The sequence below is a fragment of the Calonectris borealis genome, chromosome 1 (assembly GCF_964195595.1).
Source record: "Calonectris borealis chromosome 1, bCalBor7.hap1.2, whole genome shotgun sequence".
In the NCBI taxonomy this organism is placed as follows: Eukaryota; Metazoa; Chordata; class Aves; order Procellariiformes; family Procellariidae; genus Calonectris; species Calonectris borealis.
Genome location: NC_134312.1, coordinates 119,699,206 through 119,713,601, shown reverse-complemented (window position 1 = coordinate 119,713,601; position 14,396 = coordinate 119,699,206). Strand labels below are relative to the sequence as shown.

The following is a 14,396-nucleotide window of genomic DNA, read 5'->3' as shown; positions in this document are numbered from 1 at the left end:
AAATCATTAGTGTTTATATGTTTGAAGACATATAAGAGCCTGATCTTTTGAAAATAAAAATAAATATATGGTCCATTGAGGCTGGTCATTTTTTCTGAGGCAACTGAAGGAATCAGCGGAGTCATTGGGTGGTAGGTACTGAGTTTTCCAGTGACAGCCCAACCAACAGCTCGAGTCTCATTTTTTCCATTTCATTCAGTGTGATTCTTTGCTGAGGATATTAGTAGGGACTGGAATAATAATAGAAGCATACCTCTCTCCTCTGTTTAGGAATTCTCCTGATGACTGCAGTGTGGCAAAAGGAGGGAAAATGGTTAGCGGCTCAGACAATGTTGGGATGAACTATGGAAACTACATGGAAGAGAAGCACGTTCCACCCCCAAATATGACTACCAATGAACGAAGAGTCATTGTGCCAGCAGGTTAGACCCTCTACACAAAAATTTCAAGAAAAAAAATGCATTTCCTCTAGGTCTACTGACATTATTTAAGAAGATTTGGAGAAAAGTGGCGATATGATACAGGTGATCAGGAAGAAAAGAGCAGTAACTGCCCAGGGTTATTAAGAGAACAAGCTGGGAAATAGCATAGTGAAGCCACCTCCTCAACCTGTTCTTCCCATTTCAACAGCAGAACTGGCTGATTACAGACACTCAGATCTTATCTGACTTCTTTTGGAGTATTTCACCGTAAAGTGGGCAAAATGAAGAGCCACTTCCATTTCCTAACACCATGGACTAGCAGGGTGCAGAGTGTGTGGGAGAAAGAAAGGATCACTGTACCACATAGTAGCCCTGCAAATACCAAATGCAGTCCAGCCCTCAGCATGTTAAAAACACAATAGCTTCTGTGAAATCAAACAGTGCATGAAAAGCATTTATCTAGGTTATCCCCTGAGTTTGGGCGGTGTAAAACATTTTAATAAGCAAACTGACAACTCCACTGCAATATAAGAGCACAGTTGAGAAATTCTTGGTTAGTCTTGGCAAGCTTGGTTGTGGGATTCAGCAGTTAATTGAACAAGAAGACATCCACTCCTGTGTGCCTTGTCTTCCAAACAAACCTCTGCTGGAAGGTTTGTTGCCTTGGTTTGCAAAATAATTAGCATGCCTATTTCCGAAGTCAGAGCATTAGACCATCATGACATATGTGGGTGTTCATAAACCACTGGATATACACAGCATAGACGCAACACCTGCAACCTGCAAACAGAAGGAATGTTTTGCTGCTAGTTCCTTTCCAGCAGAGATGTGCCTGTCTGAAACATTTCTGCTACTGCTATGTTGCTTAATATTCTTACAGTTTTTCAGTTGCTAAGATATGCAAGAGTACTAACTGTGGCCAATTTTGCAAGCTGTGATTATTTCAGTTATTTGTCAAGATACGTGTGGACAAATATGTTGCAGTATCCTCTGCAATTGTATTGACAGTTCTATTCTGAAGCACAGAAGAGCGATGCACTGAACAATGAAGTGTCCTGCCTAACTGGAAGCAGACCACACTGAAATTCACATTTGAATATTCTTCTAAAACATTTGTCTCCTTTGTGGTTGGCACTTTTTTCAGTCTTTTAGTAACTCAGCATGGTTAGCTCAGCAAGATCTTTTTTTCTCAGTGTATTCCTGGAGGTGTGTTTTGAGGTGGATTTGAGTGACATTCATGGTCATACTCACAACCTTGCTATTTTGAGGTCCCTAGAAGAAATTTATGGGTAAAAAACAGTTGGTTTTGTTTGACTACCACATAGGCAGTGTGCAGCTCATGTGGCAATGTTTAGGAATAAAAAAAGCAAAATTCACATTTCCAGCTGTGGTAACTTTCTAGTTATCATAAATAAGAAGCATTTAAAAATTATAGGCATAATGAAAATATTTTGGTAAACTTCCTGGTGTTTAGTTGTTTACTTCAAACCAAACTGAATGTAACTGTTGGAGTTCTCTGCTGTAGACGCGGGCAATCTCATCCAGACCCTAGGTTTACCAACCAGGCTTGCATCTCTCTAAATTGCTACATATTTCATACCAGGTGGAGGGGTTCTTTTAAGTGTTTTTTCGTGCACTTCAGAGAAGAGAAACCCCCTGAAGCTCCAGACGATTAAATATTCTGACTTGCAAGAGCTTAAAATGCCAAAAGAAGCATCAGAAAAGAGGAGGCCCTAGTGGGTGAAGGATTGGGAGTGAGCAACAGCATGACAGACTCTGAATAGTTCCTAGTCCATGGAAAGAGGTCCCCACCTCTTTCAGACCAACCTGAACAACAGTCAAAAGAGAGGGGATGGCACTGAATTAAGCCACATAAAAGCTATTTAGGCTGTCACTCAAGTCCCAGCCCTTCCACAGGCTTCTGTGTGACAGAGTACAGCCATTTGAGCTCTGTGTGCTCCATTCTCAGTCTTCAGGATATCACAGAACATCAGAATTGTTAAGGTTGGAAAGCACAAACTCTCAAGGAGTTAGTTTCCCCTTAGCTTTATTCTTTTCTCCTCAAAAAGTATAAATTCTTCATGGTAGGAGCTGTCTTCCATTATGGGGATGTGCACTGCAGGTTGTTAGGGACCTGCATGTTGATGGGTGCTTACTGTAACTCAAGAATAGGGAGAAATAGGATGGAAGAGAAATAGAAAAGCAGGAGCTTAGAGGCAAAAAAGAAGTTTAAGTTAAAATCAAGGATTCATTAAAAAACACAAGGTATTCGGCCTCATGTTTTGCTAAAAATCTGGACTAGTTCTTGGTTTTTTTCCCAGATGGTTTTGTCAGTACTTCAGGTAGTAAGTAAAAAACCATGCAGGTGTAGCAATGTACACCAGTACAACACAGCAGTCTAGGAAAGGAAGTGCAGAATATTTTAATATGACCCACTCTAGTTTACGAAATAACTAGCCAAACCTGTGAGAGCTTACTTAGCCTATGCCCAAGACACAGTACTTCTGACTTGAGTGGAAATTTCACTTGAATAAAGATACCAATTCAAAAGAGCACTTTGAAAATTCCTCAGATACAAGTCACAGTGCTGTTAGTGGGCTCTCTTAGTATTCTCTGCATGAGGACAGGAGCCTATGTTAATCTGTGGATAATAATGCATAAAAATAACAAGACAAAAGAACTAAATGGGAAAAGGAGCTTAACATGGGGGTTTGTTGTTAATAATCAGAGCTCACGGCTCTTCCCTAATAGTTTTTCACAGACAGTTATTCTCCTTTGCACTCAACAGGCCAAATTAATTCCTCATGTATCTCCAGCAGTCAATAAACAGGGAATTAAGGTCTATCCAGTTTGACTGTGGTCTACATTTTTTTTGTACTGGTCCAGTGCATCAGCACTCTCCCCTCTCTGCCTAATTTTATGCTTTGTGATACCACCAGATCCTACGTTATGGAGCACAGACCACGTGCGCCAGTGGCTGGAATGGGCAGTGAAGGAGTACGGTCTTCCGGATGTGGACATCTTGTTGTTCCAGAACATCGATGGGAAGGAGCTGTGTAAAATGACCAAAGACGACTTCCAGAGACTCACCCCAAGCTATAATGCAGATATCCTCCTGTCACACCTACACTACCTCAGAGAGAGTAAGCTAGTTTTCTGTCATTATGGTAGGGGCTACAGTCAATCTGTGGTTGATACCAGTCTTAGATTTAATGGTGTGGATACACTCAGCTGGGTTTTCAAATGTCTGTTGCAAATGTTGCTGTTCTTAAGAACATAGTGGGGAGCCTAATCCAAAGCCTCTTGAGTTTGATGGAAAGATTCCCATTAATTTCAGTTGGCTTTCACTCATGTTCATTGAAGAAAAGAGTTAAGGAATATTTCTACATGTCCATCTCAGAGAAAAATCAAATTGAAACCCAGCATATTCATCAGCATACTGTAGGAAGAAAATCATATGGGATTCAGTGCTAATGTTTTTTCTGGTCACATACTCATTTCTTTCCATTTTAATGAAAAGAATGCTAAACGAGAGTGCAAACATTGATTCATGAAGCGAATTCCAGGCATGATTCTAAGGACTGACAGCAGTTTGCTCTACTCTGAATAGGATCAGGAAGATTTCACTGAATTGAATAAAAGTTCTGTAAATTCACAGAAAAAAGGAACAGTCCCTGAAGTCCAAATGCAAATTACTTGTAGTGCATGGCTAGCATTTCAGAGTGAAAGAAGGGACTAGTGAATTCCTGGCTTGAGGGCTTTCATCTAAGCTTGAGGAAATTTTGCAGGTTTGCCTCAGTTTAAAGAAGTTAAAGTGAACATGGTTTTTAAAGAAAAAAACAACAAGCATTGCAACACCAGTGCGGTGCAGTCTTCTCCACACGCACACTGTCAATAATCAGTCAGAAATATTATGCATTCATAATGCTGAATAACTGAATGCCCTAGTTTAAACTGTAGCATACACGCCTCCCTCCAAACTGCAGACTGAAGCTGGCTGTCAGTAGACTTGCATTCAAACAATCCTGTCAGGGGAAAATATTGTTTAAAAAGATAATTCACAATTTTTTTTCATTTTGGTGTTGCTTTTTGTTTTGTTTTGTTTTGTAGCTCCTCTTCCACATTTGACTTCAGATGATGTTGATAAGGCCTTACAAAACTCTCCACGGTTAATGCATGCTAGAAACACAGGTAATGCTGGCACTGCTCCCATTGCTATAGGTCATCTTCTAAAAGCACAGGATTCCTTTTTATGGGTTGCTTGCTAAAAATGGAAACGGTAAATCAGGAGGTAGACAAGCGTATCCTCTCCTGGCTGTGTGTGTGAGTTTTATGCACAGACACAGAAAAAGAGTGAGATCACGTAGGGCCAGATGGTGCAAAAATGGTCTCCTTACTGGTAATTTCTTGTGTCCTACAAGAGAATGGGGTCCCTGACACATGATAAACAGCAGGCTCGGAGCCTTTGTGTCTGAGGACTTTTTTTCTCATTCTGTCTCATTGTACTGTCAGATTTACTCCACAGATTCCTAGAAGGTTGGTGGAGCCCAAAAGTGCTTCAGCGCTTGCCTAAATGGGCTCTGGTGAATGGTGACTGTCTCCCCTCCCATGCAGTATATATCATATACTTCAATAAAATTGCTATTTAGGCAGTTAGCTCATCTCATTTGTCAGTATATGGGACTTGAGCTGGAAACTCCATTAAGTTTGATGTTGTAATTTCCACTAAGTCTGATCTGAATGTAAAATAATTTTTGTTAATATTCACCCTTCTGTTAATTTGGCCCCGAAAAGTATTGAGTGTAGGTAGGAGAACGATACAATACATGCCTCAAAAGCATCTGTCTTTCCGGATGTGACTTAAAATATTTATGAAGGTAATTCTGAATAAATTTTATCTTGCTCTGGCAGCAGAGGATGGCATGGAATTGTACATATAGTATGGTATACATACTGATTAAAAATGTTTGGAATATTGCATGATCATGCCTGAGGGTATTAGTTACCTACAGTGACCAGAAATAACAATTCTTTATGAGAAATGAAAAAGATAATACAAAGGATAATGCAAAATAATAAAAAAAAAACCACCTTGGATTGCAATTTGTTTTTCATGTTTCACTTAGTTTTTCACTGTGGTAAATAGCAGTGAGTTTCCTAGCAAAATTGGCTAGATTAGAAGATCTCTTCCTGAGATTAGATGTTTGCCACTTGACGTAAAGTCCTACTGTGGGCTGTAGGCCTGCTGCAAACCCCACCAAAAGCAACAAAAAATTTTCCATTGACTTTGATGGGGTTTGGAATAAGCCTTAAGCCCTTTTTAAAAATAGATGGACTCGATGGTCTTTTCCATCTCTGGCTTTCCAGATTCCAATTTGCCAAGCAGTTTCCACATATACTTATCCAAGTGTTGTTCAGCAGTTCTGTGTGTTATCTTTTTCTATATGTGTGCACTGACAGTGGTATTTTGAAATTCATTTCACCAAAATGAGATTGTCTGCATTTCTGTCATTGGGAGTGTGAATAATATCATGCTGATCATCAGCATAAGGAAAATCAGTTGTTCTGGTGACATAAGAACTTTGGAGTGGGATTTTCAAAGGACCTCAAAAGAGTTAGAAGTAAGTTCTTCTTGAAGTCAGCAGTAATTGCAAAAATCCTTATGACCCTTTTCATATTCCTAGAGATGGTCATTAGAAGTCTGTTGATGTAGCTAGAGCAATTTCAATGCCTGAGATGTGAGATACCATTTTCTATATCAAGCTCAGTATTTTTAATTTTTTCACTCTGTGAAGAGAATGAGATTTCTGAGGGTCTGACGCAAAGCCGACCAAAGTCTGTGAGGAGATTCCCACAGAGACCGATAGGCTTTGGCCCAGGCCTACAGTCTCTGTTGAAAATATGAACCTGTTTGGGAAGTGCATGCACTAATGAAGAGAGGCAAAGAAGTTTTATTTCAGAGGATATGAAACCACCTGCCCAGGTGGAGGTGATTGTGGGGAAGGTAGAAGGTATTTCCTGAACTTGACTCTCTCCTCTCTTAACACAGATTTTGCACAGACTTTTATCCAGTAATTTGAATGGATTTACACAGGTGCAAAGGCTATCGGAAATAACTTTTATATCTAACAGTCCTAAGATAGAAAACAGTTATTCATAGTCTTCATTCAGACACACTACAAGAGGGAAAATATCAGAGGACTGAGGGACTGTGAAAATGAATCTTTAGGTGTTATGTCTTCTTCTTTCTCTTTAGGAGGTGCCACTTTTATTTTTCCAAACACATCAGTTTATCCAGAAGCAACACAAAGAATTACAACCAGGCCAGGTATGGACAATGACCACCTTTTGTACGCTGTGATCTTACTTATTTCATTTCTTGAAGTATCTCGTTCTTTTTCTCCTTCAACTCTCTTTTCATAAATATTAGGCTATATTTTGAATACACTCACATATTATATATATATATTTTATATATATGCGTGTGCATAAATCATTGTGTAGAGTGAGATGATTAAATCGAGCAGTTTAATGTCTGTTTTTTCCACATATCTCTGTCTTTGAAGCAATGCTATCTAGTGTTTAAAGCACCAGAGAATCAGACAACCAGAGCTGTATTCACTGGTTCTGTTCCATTGTCCCAGAGTAGTCACTTTTCAATGTGCTTCAGCTCTCTGTCTGTAAAATAAGGCAAGAATACCCTCTTTTATAATGCTACTTGATGTATATTGGGAAAAAGTACTCTAAAAATGCAGGATACATGTTTCTCCTGCTATCTACTTTTCATTTGTTTGAGACAAATAAACCCCACAACATCTGATTGTGAGTTTAAGAGACTAAACAAGTAAAATCAAAACATAAGAAAGTTCTTATTGCTCAAAAGTTTGAAGCCCATGAAAGTATTGTGGGTGTGCTGGTTTGTGAAAGGCTAAAGGGAATAATTAAAGAAGATGAGGACATTGCTATGAAGCTAAAAATTTTCTTTACATCACCCTTCACCACTAAAGATGCTGGAAAAATGCCTAATCTGGACATTTGGTTTTCCAGTAATAAGCACAAAGTACTGTGAGGCATCAAGAGGAGTTGCAGCAAAATACTAAATTTAAAGGAAATCCATTACTGAGCCAGAGGCATACATCCAAGTGTTCTGCGGGGACATACACTTGAATTGACTGAACACTTGTGAAAAGATACATTCTCTCATTAACAACAGAGGGGGTTTTGGATAGCAAATATTTTATCTGTCTTTTATCAGTGCTCTAGGGTATAATCCAGGAGATTATACACAAGTAACTATTTTATATACACTTGTATACATGTATATATGCATGTCTGCAGATTTGTTAACTGATAATTAAAAAAGATAGATGGGGAAACAGCTACCAGACCATTACATGATCAAATCCACCCTGTTCAGTTTCTAGGAAACAAACTCTTCTGCAAGATTTGTTTGTCTATAACAATACTGTAGTGAATAGAAAGGAAACCACTGATACAATGCATACATTTGGCATTTGACTTTTGTAAGACGTTTACCAGAGTGCCCCACAACTATTTACAATAAAAGTTAAGTCAACATATCATAAGAAACAAAATATTTTAACAGATCAAGAACTGGCTCATTAACCTGTTACAAAGACTAAATAATGGACGTCTTAAGTCATGGGTGCTTTAGCATTCTCTGCCTATAGTTCTGATCTATATTCTCTGATCTATAGTTATTAATAACTGGAAAAAGGACAGAAAATTTGGTATAGAACTTAGAGATGACATATGATTTTGTCATTACTTAAAACCAGAGGTTCCTCTAAAGGATTCCTGTACAGGTGCCCAGAGCCTTATTAGAGATCAATGAACTGGCAATATGCTAACAACTGAAAATACAAGTTCATAAATGCAGTATAAGACACAAGTTATTTGCATATCTTACTGATTTCAAATTAACCCTCTTCACTCATAAAAGAAGAACTTAACATAGGCATCTTTATTTATGGCACAATGAAAGTCACTGCTCTAGTTGTTGACCAAAGTCAAAAAAAAGTAAACAGATGAAGAAACACAGTGGAGGATCATATGGGAGATCTGACTGTGCCATTAAATAAATCAGCAGTATGGCCTTGTACGGAAAGCTGTGTGAATCATCCCCTATCAAAAAGGCTATTTGCAGAATTAGAAGGCGCTTAGAGCAAGCCGTGAGGATATGGAAAATCTTTCGAGCATGTTGAAAGATATAAAAGTTTGAAATTTTCAACTCAGGGTCTGGGGATGAGGAAACATGATACCAAAATAAAGAGTGTCACAGAGTACCTGCTTAGCCTCAGTATTAGAAGAAGGGATATTCCCCAAAAAGTTAGACATTTTCATGAAACGTTAAAGCAGACTGTGGCCCTTGTGGTCACAGGTTATAGTAGCACCCAGGAGCTTTGAATGGCAGGGAGGAATCTGGACATGAATATGGATGAGAAAACAAAGCATAGCTATAGAAACAATTACCATCTATGCAATGTAAAACTGGATGCCGGGAGCTCTCAGTAGTTTCCAACGAAAATGAGCATGTAACATAAAACCAGAGGGACCTGGGTGTCCTGCAGGAAATAACCATGCCAATTGAGAGGATTTCAGGCAAAGGCTAGAATGAGTCTAGTGTGAAAGAATACTATTTTATGGGTGTGTTTCCACTGGACTTGAGCAAAAACTGGATTTTGTTTCCCATGAGAAATTCTATTATTTCAATATTTGTTTCATCCTGACTTGTGATGGAAAAACAAGGTGCTAGTTTTCTCTGAAGTAAAAGGTTCTAAAAAACCCACACATCGGACATGGTGAGGTCCTTCATTTCAGATTTTTTATCCAAATCACATTTACAATGACACTTACAAAACAAAATTCTTTATGTCAACATTGAAAGCATCTTCCTGTGTTGACACAATTCCTTGTGGGAGTTGTAGTTTAGATATGGGGTGTCTCTATTCTTCTGTGTAAACTGGTGTATCCTAACTAAACATTTCCTACAACAAACTATGATGTGATTTTGAAAGTATTATTTTATTTCGTCTTTTACAATTGAAAGTTGACAAGCATCTTTACAGTCAGAATTTTCATCAGACAGAAAAAGATGGGGTTTTTTGCAGAAATTCAGTTTTCTCTTAAGAAACTATTTTGTTGGCTTATTCCATGGCATTCCTTTTAGTTAAATGTCACATTTCAACTAGACTGCAAAGAAGGTTTTCCATAACAAAGCACCCTTCGTGTGAGAGCAATGGCAGACCCTGGGGACAATCACTTGATGACATGAAAAGGTCAAAAATGAAGGGGGGGAGTAAATAATGTTAAATGGGAATTAGCCAAATCCTGGGATGCAATTCTGGAGAAAGTAATTAAGCATTGCCATTGTTAAGGCACTACAATAGAAAATAGGAAATGAGCAGGGCTTGTAATGAACTACAATGACAAAGGCGTATTTCTTCAGTCACCTTTACAACAGAACATGAGGTTTCAGCAAGCTGAGAGTAATACAATGAAGCTATCAGGAGCTCAGAAAGACCTAATATGGGTTTGCCTACATGTCTCATCAAACAGGAGCATTCCCATCAAAGATCTGCCCAAGATAAGGACATGTTGTACTAATATCTCATGAATAAGAACAGATCTGCTTATCTAGGATAGCAACATGTTTATCAAGGCACAATACTGAACTAAGAATGAAGTTGGAATTTTGCGCTATTTCAAGAAAGACTGATTACTGGATTTTTCTTTTAATGGAGAGGGCGTAGTCAGAAAACCATTTTATGATGTGTTGAGTTAAAAGGCAAAACAGTTTTTTCACAGTACTAAATTTGTACCAAATATATTTTAAGGCTGCAAGTGCCACCGAGTACAAGCACGCAACATCACACAGCCCTCTCAGTGTACAGGTGTCTAATTTGGAGACCCACAAATATATAGAGGGAGAGGAGAGGAGAGGAGAGGAGAGGAGAGGAGAGGAGAGGAGAGGAGAGGAGAGGAGAGGAGAGGAGAGGAGAGGAGAGGAGAGGAGAGGAGAGGAGAGAGGAGAGGAGAGGAGAGATTGTGGGAGGAGTTGCACAGCCTGATGACAGGCACATACCTTCTATGGGATCTTTTTCCCCTATTTGTCTGTAGCGTTTCTGGGGAGGGAATGGAAGAACTGGGGGAAAAAAATAGGTTCCTTGCGTCACCAGAATCTCCCTGGCAAGTCTGCCATGGAGGTAGAGATGTGGCCAGGCAACACACAGGACTGGACAAGATACATGCAAGCAGCCCACAGCGGAGCCTTGTCCCCCTCTGTACAGACAACTCGGAACCCCCTGGAAACATGACCAGAGTCCTTCTGAATTTTTTTGCCAGATGATAAAGTCCTCAGGCCATGAGGTGTCTCTAACTACAAAAATTAATAGCAGTGTTGATCTCAGCTTGGTCAGGACATCTGCACGTTACAATGATTCTCCTGCACACCAGTATTCTGCTCAGAGATGAGCACTTGTGCAATCCACGTTATTTTCTCTGAGTTTCTGAAGGACAAGACTGTGGAATAGTTCTCAAGAAATCCGGCATAAAAAGGCACTAGTTATTCAAATGTAATACAAAGATAAATTGCTTATCTCAGCAAAAGCAAAGTTTTTGAAGTATAAGATTCCGGGAGACGACAGTGCTGGTAGTGCCAGTCTGCTACTCAAGCCAAACAGACTAAATAAATTAAAGGCAATTTGGTTGTGAATTTCATTACACTTTATTTCCATTCGATACTTCTGCTCATAGTGCTTGGAAATGGGCAGATACATGTGTTTTGCACAGAGCCAGTCTGTGACTGTTTCTTTACTTCCTAACTGGTTCCATTTCTAAAATAAAGCACAAGCACTGTTAAGAATCAAACCATCTGTACCAACTTATTTATACCAGGTGGGTACTGCTACCTTCTTGAGATCCTGGGCAGGCTACATAAGTCTCTGATTTTGGCAGCAATTTTACCTAATGTGTTAAAGCCAGCAACAGAAAAGCACAGGCAACTGCAAAAGATTTCAAAGGGTAAACCAAACATTTGAATTTCCTACATATACTTTATGAAGAAAGCTTTTACATTTTAGTTTCTTCATTTTTATATGCTAAAGCAGTTAAATGAAATAGAAGTAGTGAGTAGATGAAAGAAAAGGCAAATGAAAATTTAGATACATAAAGTTAAGGAGCTTGTCCCAAGAAGCAGAAAGGAATATTTAAATAGATGAAGCAGGAAAAAAGCTATCTACTTTTTGGAAGAAATATAATATATATACATATATATGTTTAACATTTAAGCATGTTCACTGTTTTCATGTTATGTTTCTAAGGATCTGTGAGGATACTGGGGTGTGGAAGGGAAAGTGAAGGAAAAAGAATTACTAATAATTTGAAATGACTAGTAGAAGAGAAACAAGTGAGATGGGCAAAGTGCGGCAATCAGTTATCCCAAAAGGCTGGACTCTGAATGATGAGAGTGAGACCAGAGGGTGCATCTGAGAAAGAGAGCACCTGCAAACACAAACATACAACAGTGGTTTAGAGGAATCTCCAACAGACAAAACCAAGACTTTGTTGTCTCACATACCTCTGCCTATGACCAGGTGGCAGAAAAGGGAACTCTCAAACTCAGCCTAAAAGGTTTGATTAATCTCAAGGGATGACAGCAACAGACTAACAAAGAATGGCACATTAAATCAACTAAAGTCTATCTTTTTAAAATACTGTTACATGCTGAGATTGGGAGGGAATGGTACACAGTTTATGCTTAATCTGAGCTCTAACCTCTTGGGGAACTTTTTCTGTAAGACTCTAGCATAAGTTGTCCCTGCTGTGCAGTGTGTCATTCCTTGGTGTCCTGGGCTGTGGAAGGAGACCAAAGGGAGTACTCTGAGCCTTTGGAAATGATTGTACCAGCTATTTCAGTGCAGTTCAGACACCTAACAAGAATAGGCACCTCTAAAGAGCAATGCAGAGGGCAATGTGGTACTGGTATTTTTAGAGACAATAAAGACGATAAAGGTTTTAACCAGAAGTGTCCTTTCTATTTGAATAATTTTTCCAATCCAATGGGTCCCCTAGAAATGTGCTTCTTATGGACATAAACACTTTATGCCATATCTGCATGAATCAGTGTATTTTTCCTTCACAGATTTGCCTTATGAGCAAGCCAGAAGATCAGCATGGACGAGTCACACCCACCCCAGTCCTCAGTCAAAAGGTAAAAAACATCTGCATATGTCTAGCCTGTGGGCCTAATGCACATCTGGTGCAGCCTGGGTAGACTCTGAAATGAAGTGATAGGAGCTACCTCAGCATTCAGCTCTGGAGGGTTTTTACCTGTGCCTTGGCTGGAAAGCCTGTTAGCTGTGTATAGGCAATACTGGGTGGAGTCACTGGGGCAGCTACACCCTTCCTTGAACTCAAGCTTCATCAGGCCTATGACCATATAGTCTTATAAAGCTAAATCCTATTGTGACCATCGAGTGGTGAGCAGCAGGAGTCAAAGGCCTGTGATCTATCACGGGTTTGGTGACCATCTTCCAAACTGGAAAAATAACTACGTGGGTTTTTCCATTTTCAGCTACTCAGCCATCATCCTCAACAGTTCCCAAAACAGAAGACCAGCGTCCTCAGTTAGGTGGGTGTCATTTTGTTTGAATTATGCCTGGGTGTGACAGGGTTTGTTGAACATGATGAGAAAGACAGCTCTCACCTACCAACCAGAAGAAAATGCGACATCTGATTCAGACCACTAATGAGATCTCCAGCTGGTGACCACTAAATCCCCAGACGTGTATGAGTTGGCTCTACATCTGGATCTGAGATGAAGGCCATTGAAAATTGCTTTTAGTAATGTTTAATGGCAGTAACGACCTTGCAGAGTAAAAAAGCTGTTAAAATACCTATATACGGTTTAGGTACAAAGGTGGAAGGTAAGAATGTCAAAAGACTATGTACTCCACAGTAGTTGAAATGCTAGCAGTTGGAAAATGTGCATGAGCGAAGAGAGGAAAATGGATTACAGCATAAAGAAACCTATTTGAATTGGGCTTCTGAAATTAAACAGGAAAATTAGGATTCTTAGTCTATTGGGAAACTGAGGAGAAAGTAGAAGTGTATGAGTTTGTAGACTAGTGGTTTTGCAAAATGTGTTCATTTTGTGTTTTCAAAGCAGCTAATCCATGGGGTAGGACCTAATCCCTTACTGTGAGTTAGACTGTGTTTTGGACAGGTAGCTAGAAAGCACTGCAGAGATTCTGAGTCAGTTATGGCTTTTGTTAACAGCAAAAGGGTAGAAATAGGAGATAAAAAAGATATGGAGGATATTCTTAGCTCAGAAGACTCTGAGCCTGTTTTTATCACATGGATTTCAAATCATTATTCTGGTTTTTGTTATAGCTAAATAAGACTGTGCGCATGACTACATCTCATCAACAGGCTCATATGCATGCTGCCTGGGAAGTATTATACTGCTTTTTGCCCAAATAGCTTTTTATCTAATCTGGCCTTCCAACCATGAGAATCTTTCAAGAAATGTACTGATGATTTGTGTAAGTCCTTAGGACCATTTAATGGCTGTGTGTGAGCTGCACAGATTATTTAAATGTATAAGGAATGCAACCTGATTATCTTCTTGGCTGTAAAACTGGCGGCCGTTTGAGAGCAGCTGTCCAGAGACGAGGCAGCCCAGTGACGGGGTCGTTCAGTGAGGGGCTCCGGGCTGTGCTTGCAGCCCATTGCTTTGGCTTTTGTACTTCTGTCACAGCCTTCCCCGTTTCCTGTTGTACTTCAATTCAGGCCAAAATAAGTTTTCATTTCCGGAGGGAATCCCTAGAGGAAAACATTGAGATGCTACAGGCATTGTGTGGCTGACACAGGCTCTTCTGAAAACCCTAGCTGCAAGGTTAATACAGGGGATCCCTCACTGGACTCCAGTGACAAAGAAGAACAGAGCCAGCC

The 14,396-nt window shown here is 39.5% G+C and overlaps 1 protein-coding gene across 2 annotated transcripts in view; it reads left to right on the top strand.

Annotated features, from left to right (window-relative positions):
* The window catches only part of ERG (ETS transcription factor ERG), a 65,070-nt gene that overhangs the window by 45,346 nt on the left and 5,328 nt on the right, over nucleotides 1-14,396 (top strand). The window contains exons 3-8 of one of the 2 annotated variants that reach the window (XM_075172671.1): nucleotides 271-422; nucleotides 3,362-3,565; nucleotides 4,533-4,613; nucleotides 6,679-6,750; nucleotides 12,586-12,654; nucleotides 13,018-13,074. In XM_075172671.1, coding sequence (XP_075028772.1) covers nucleotides 271-422; nucleotides 3,362-3,565; nucleotides 4,533-4,613; nucleotides 6,679-6,750; nucleotides 12,586-12,654; nucleotides 13,018-13,074 — 635 coding nt within the window. The remainder of the gene's footprint in view (nucleotides 1-270; nucleotides 423-3,361; nucleotides 3,566-4,532; nucleotides 4,614-6,678; nucleotides 6,751-12,585; nucleotides 12,655-13,017; nucleotides 13,075-14,396) is intronic. The other variant, XM_075172678.1, reaches the window with a different exon arrangement.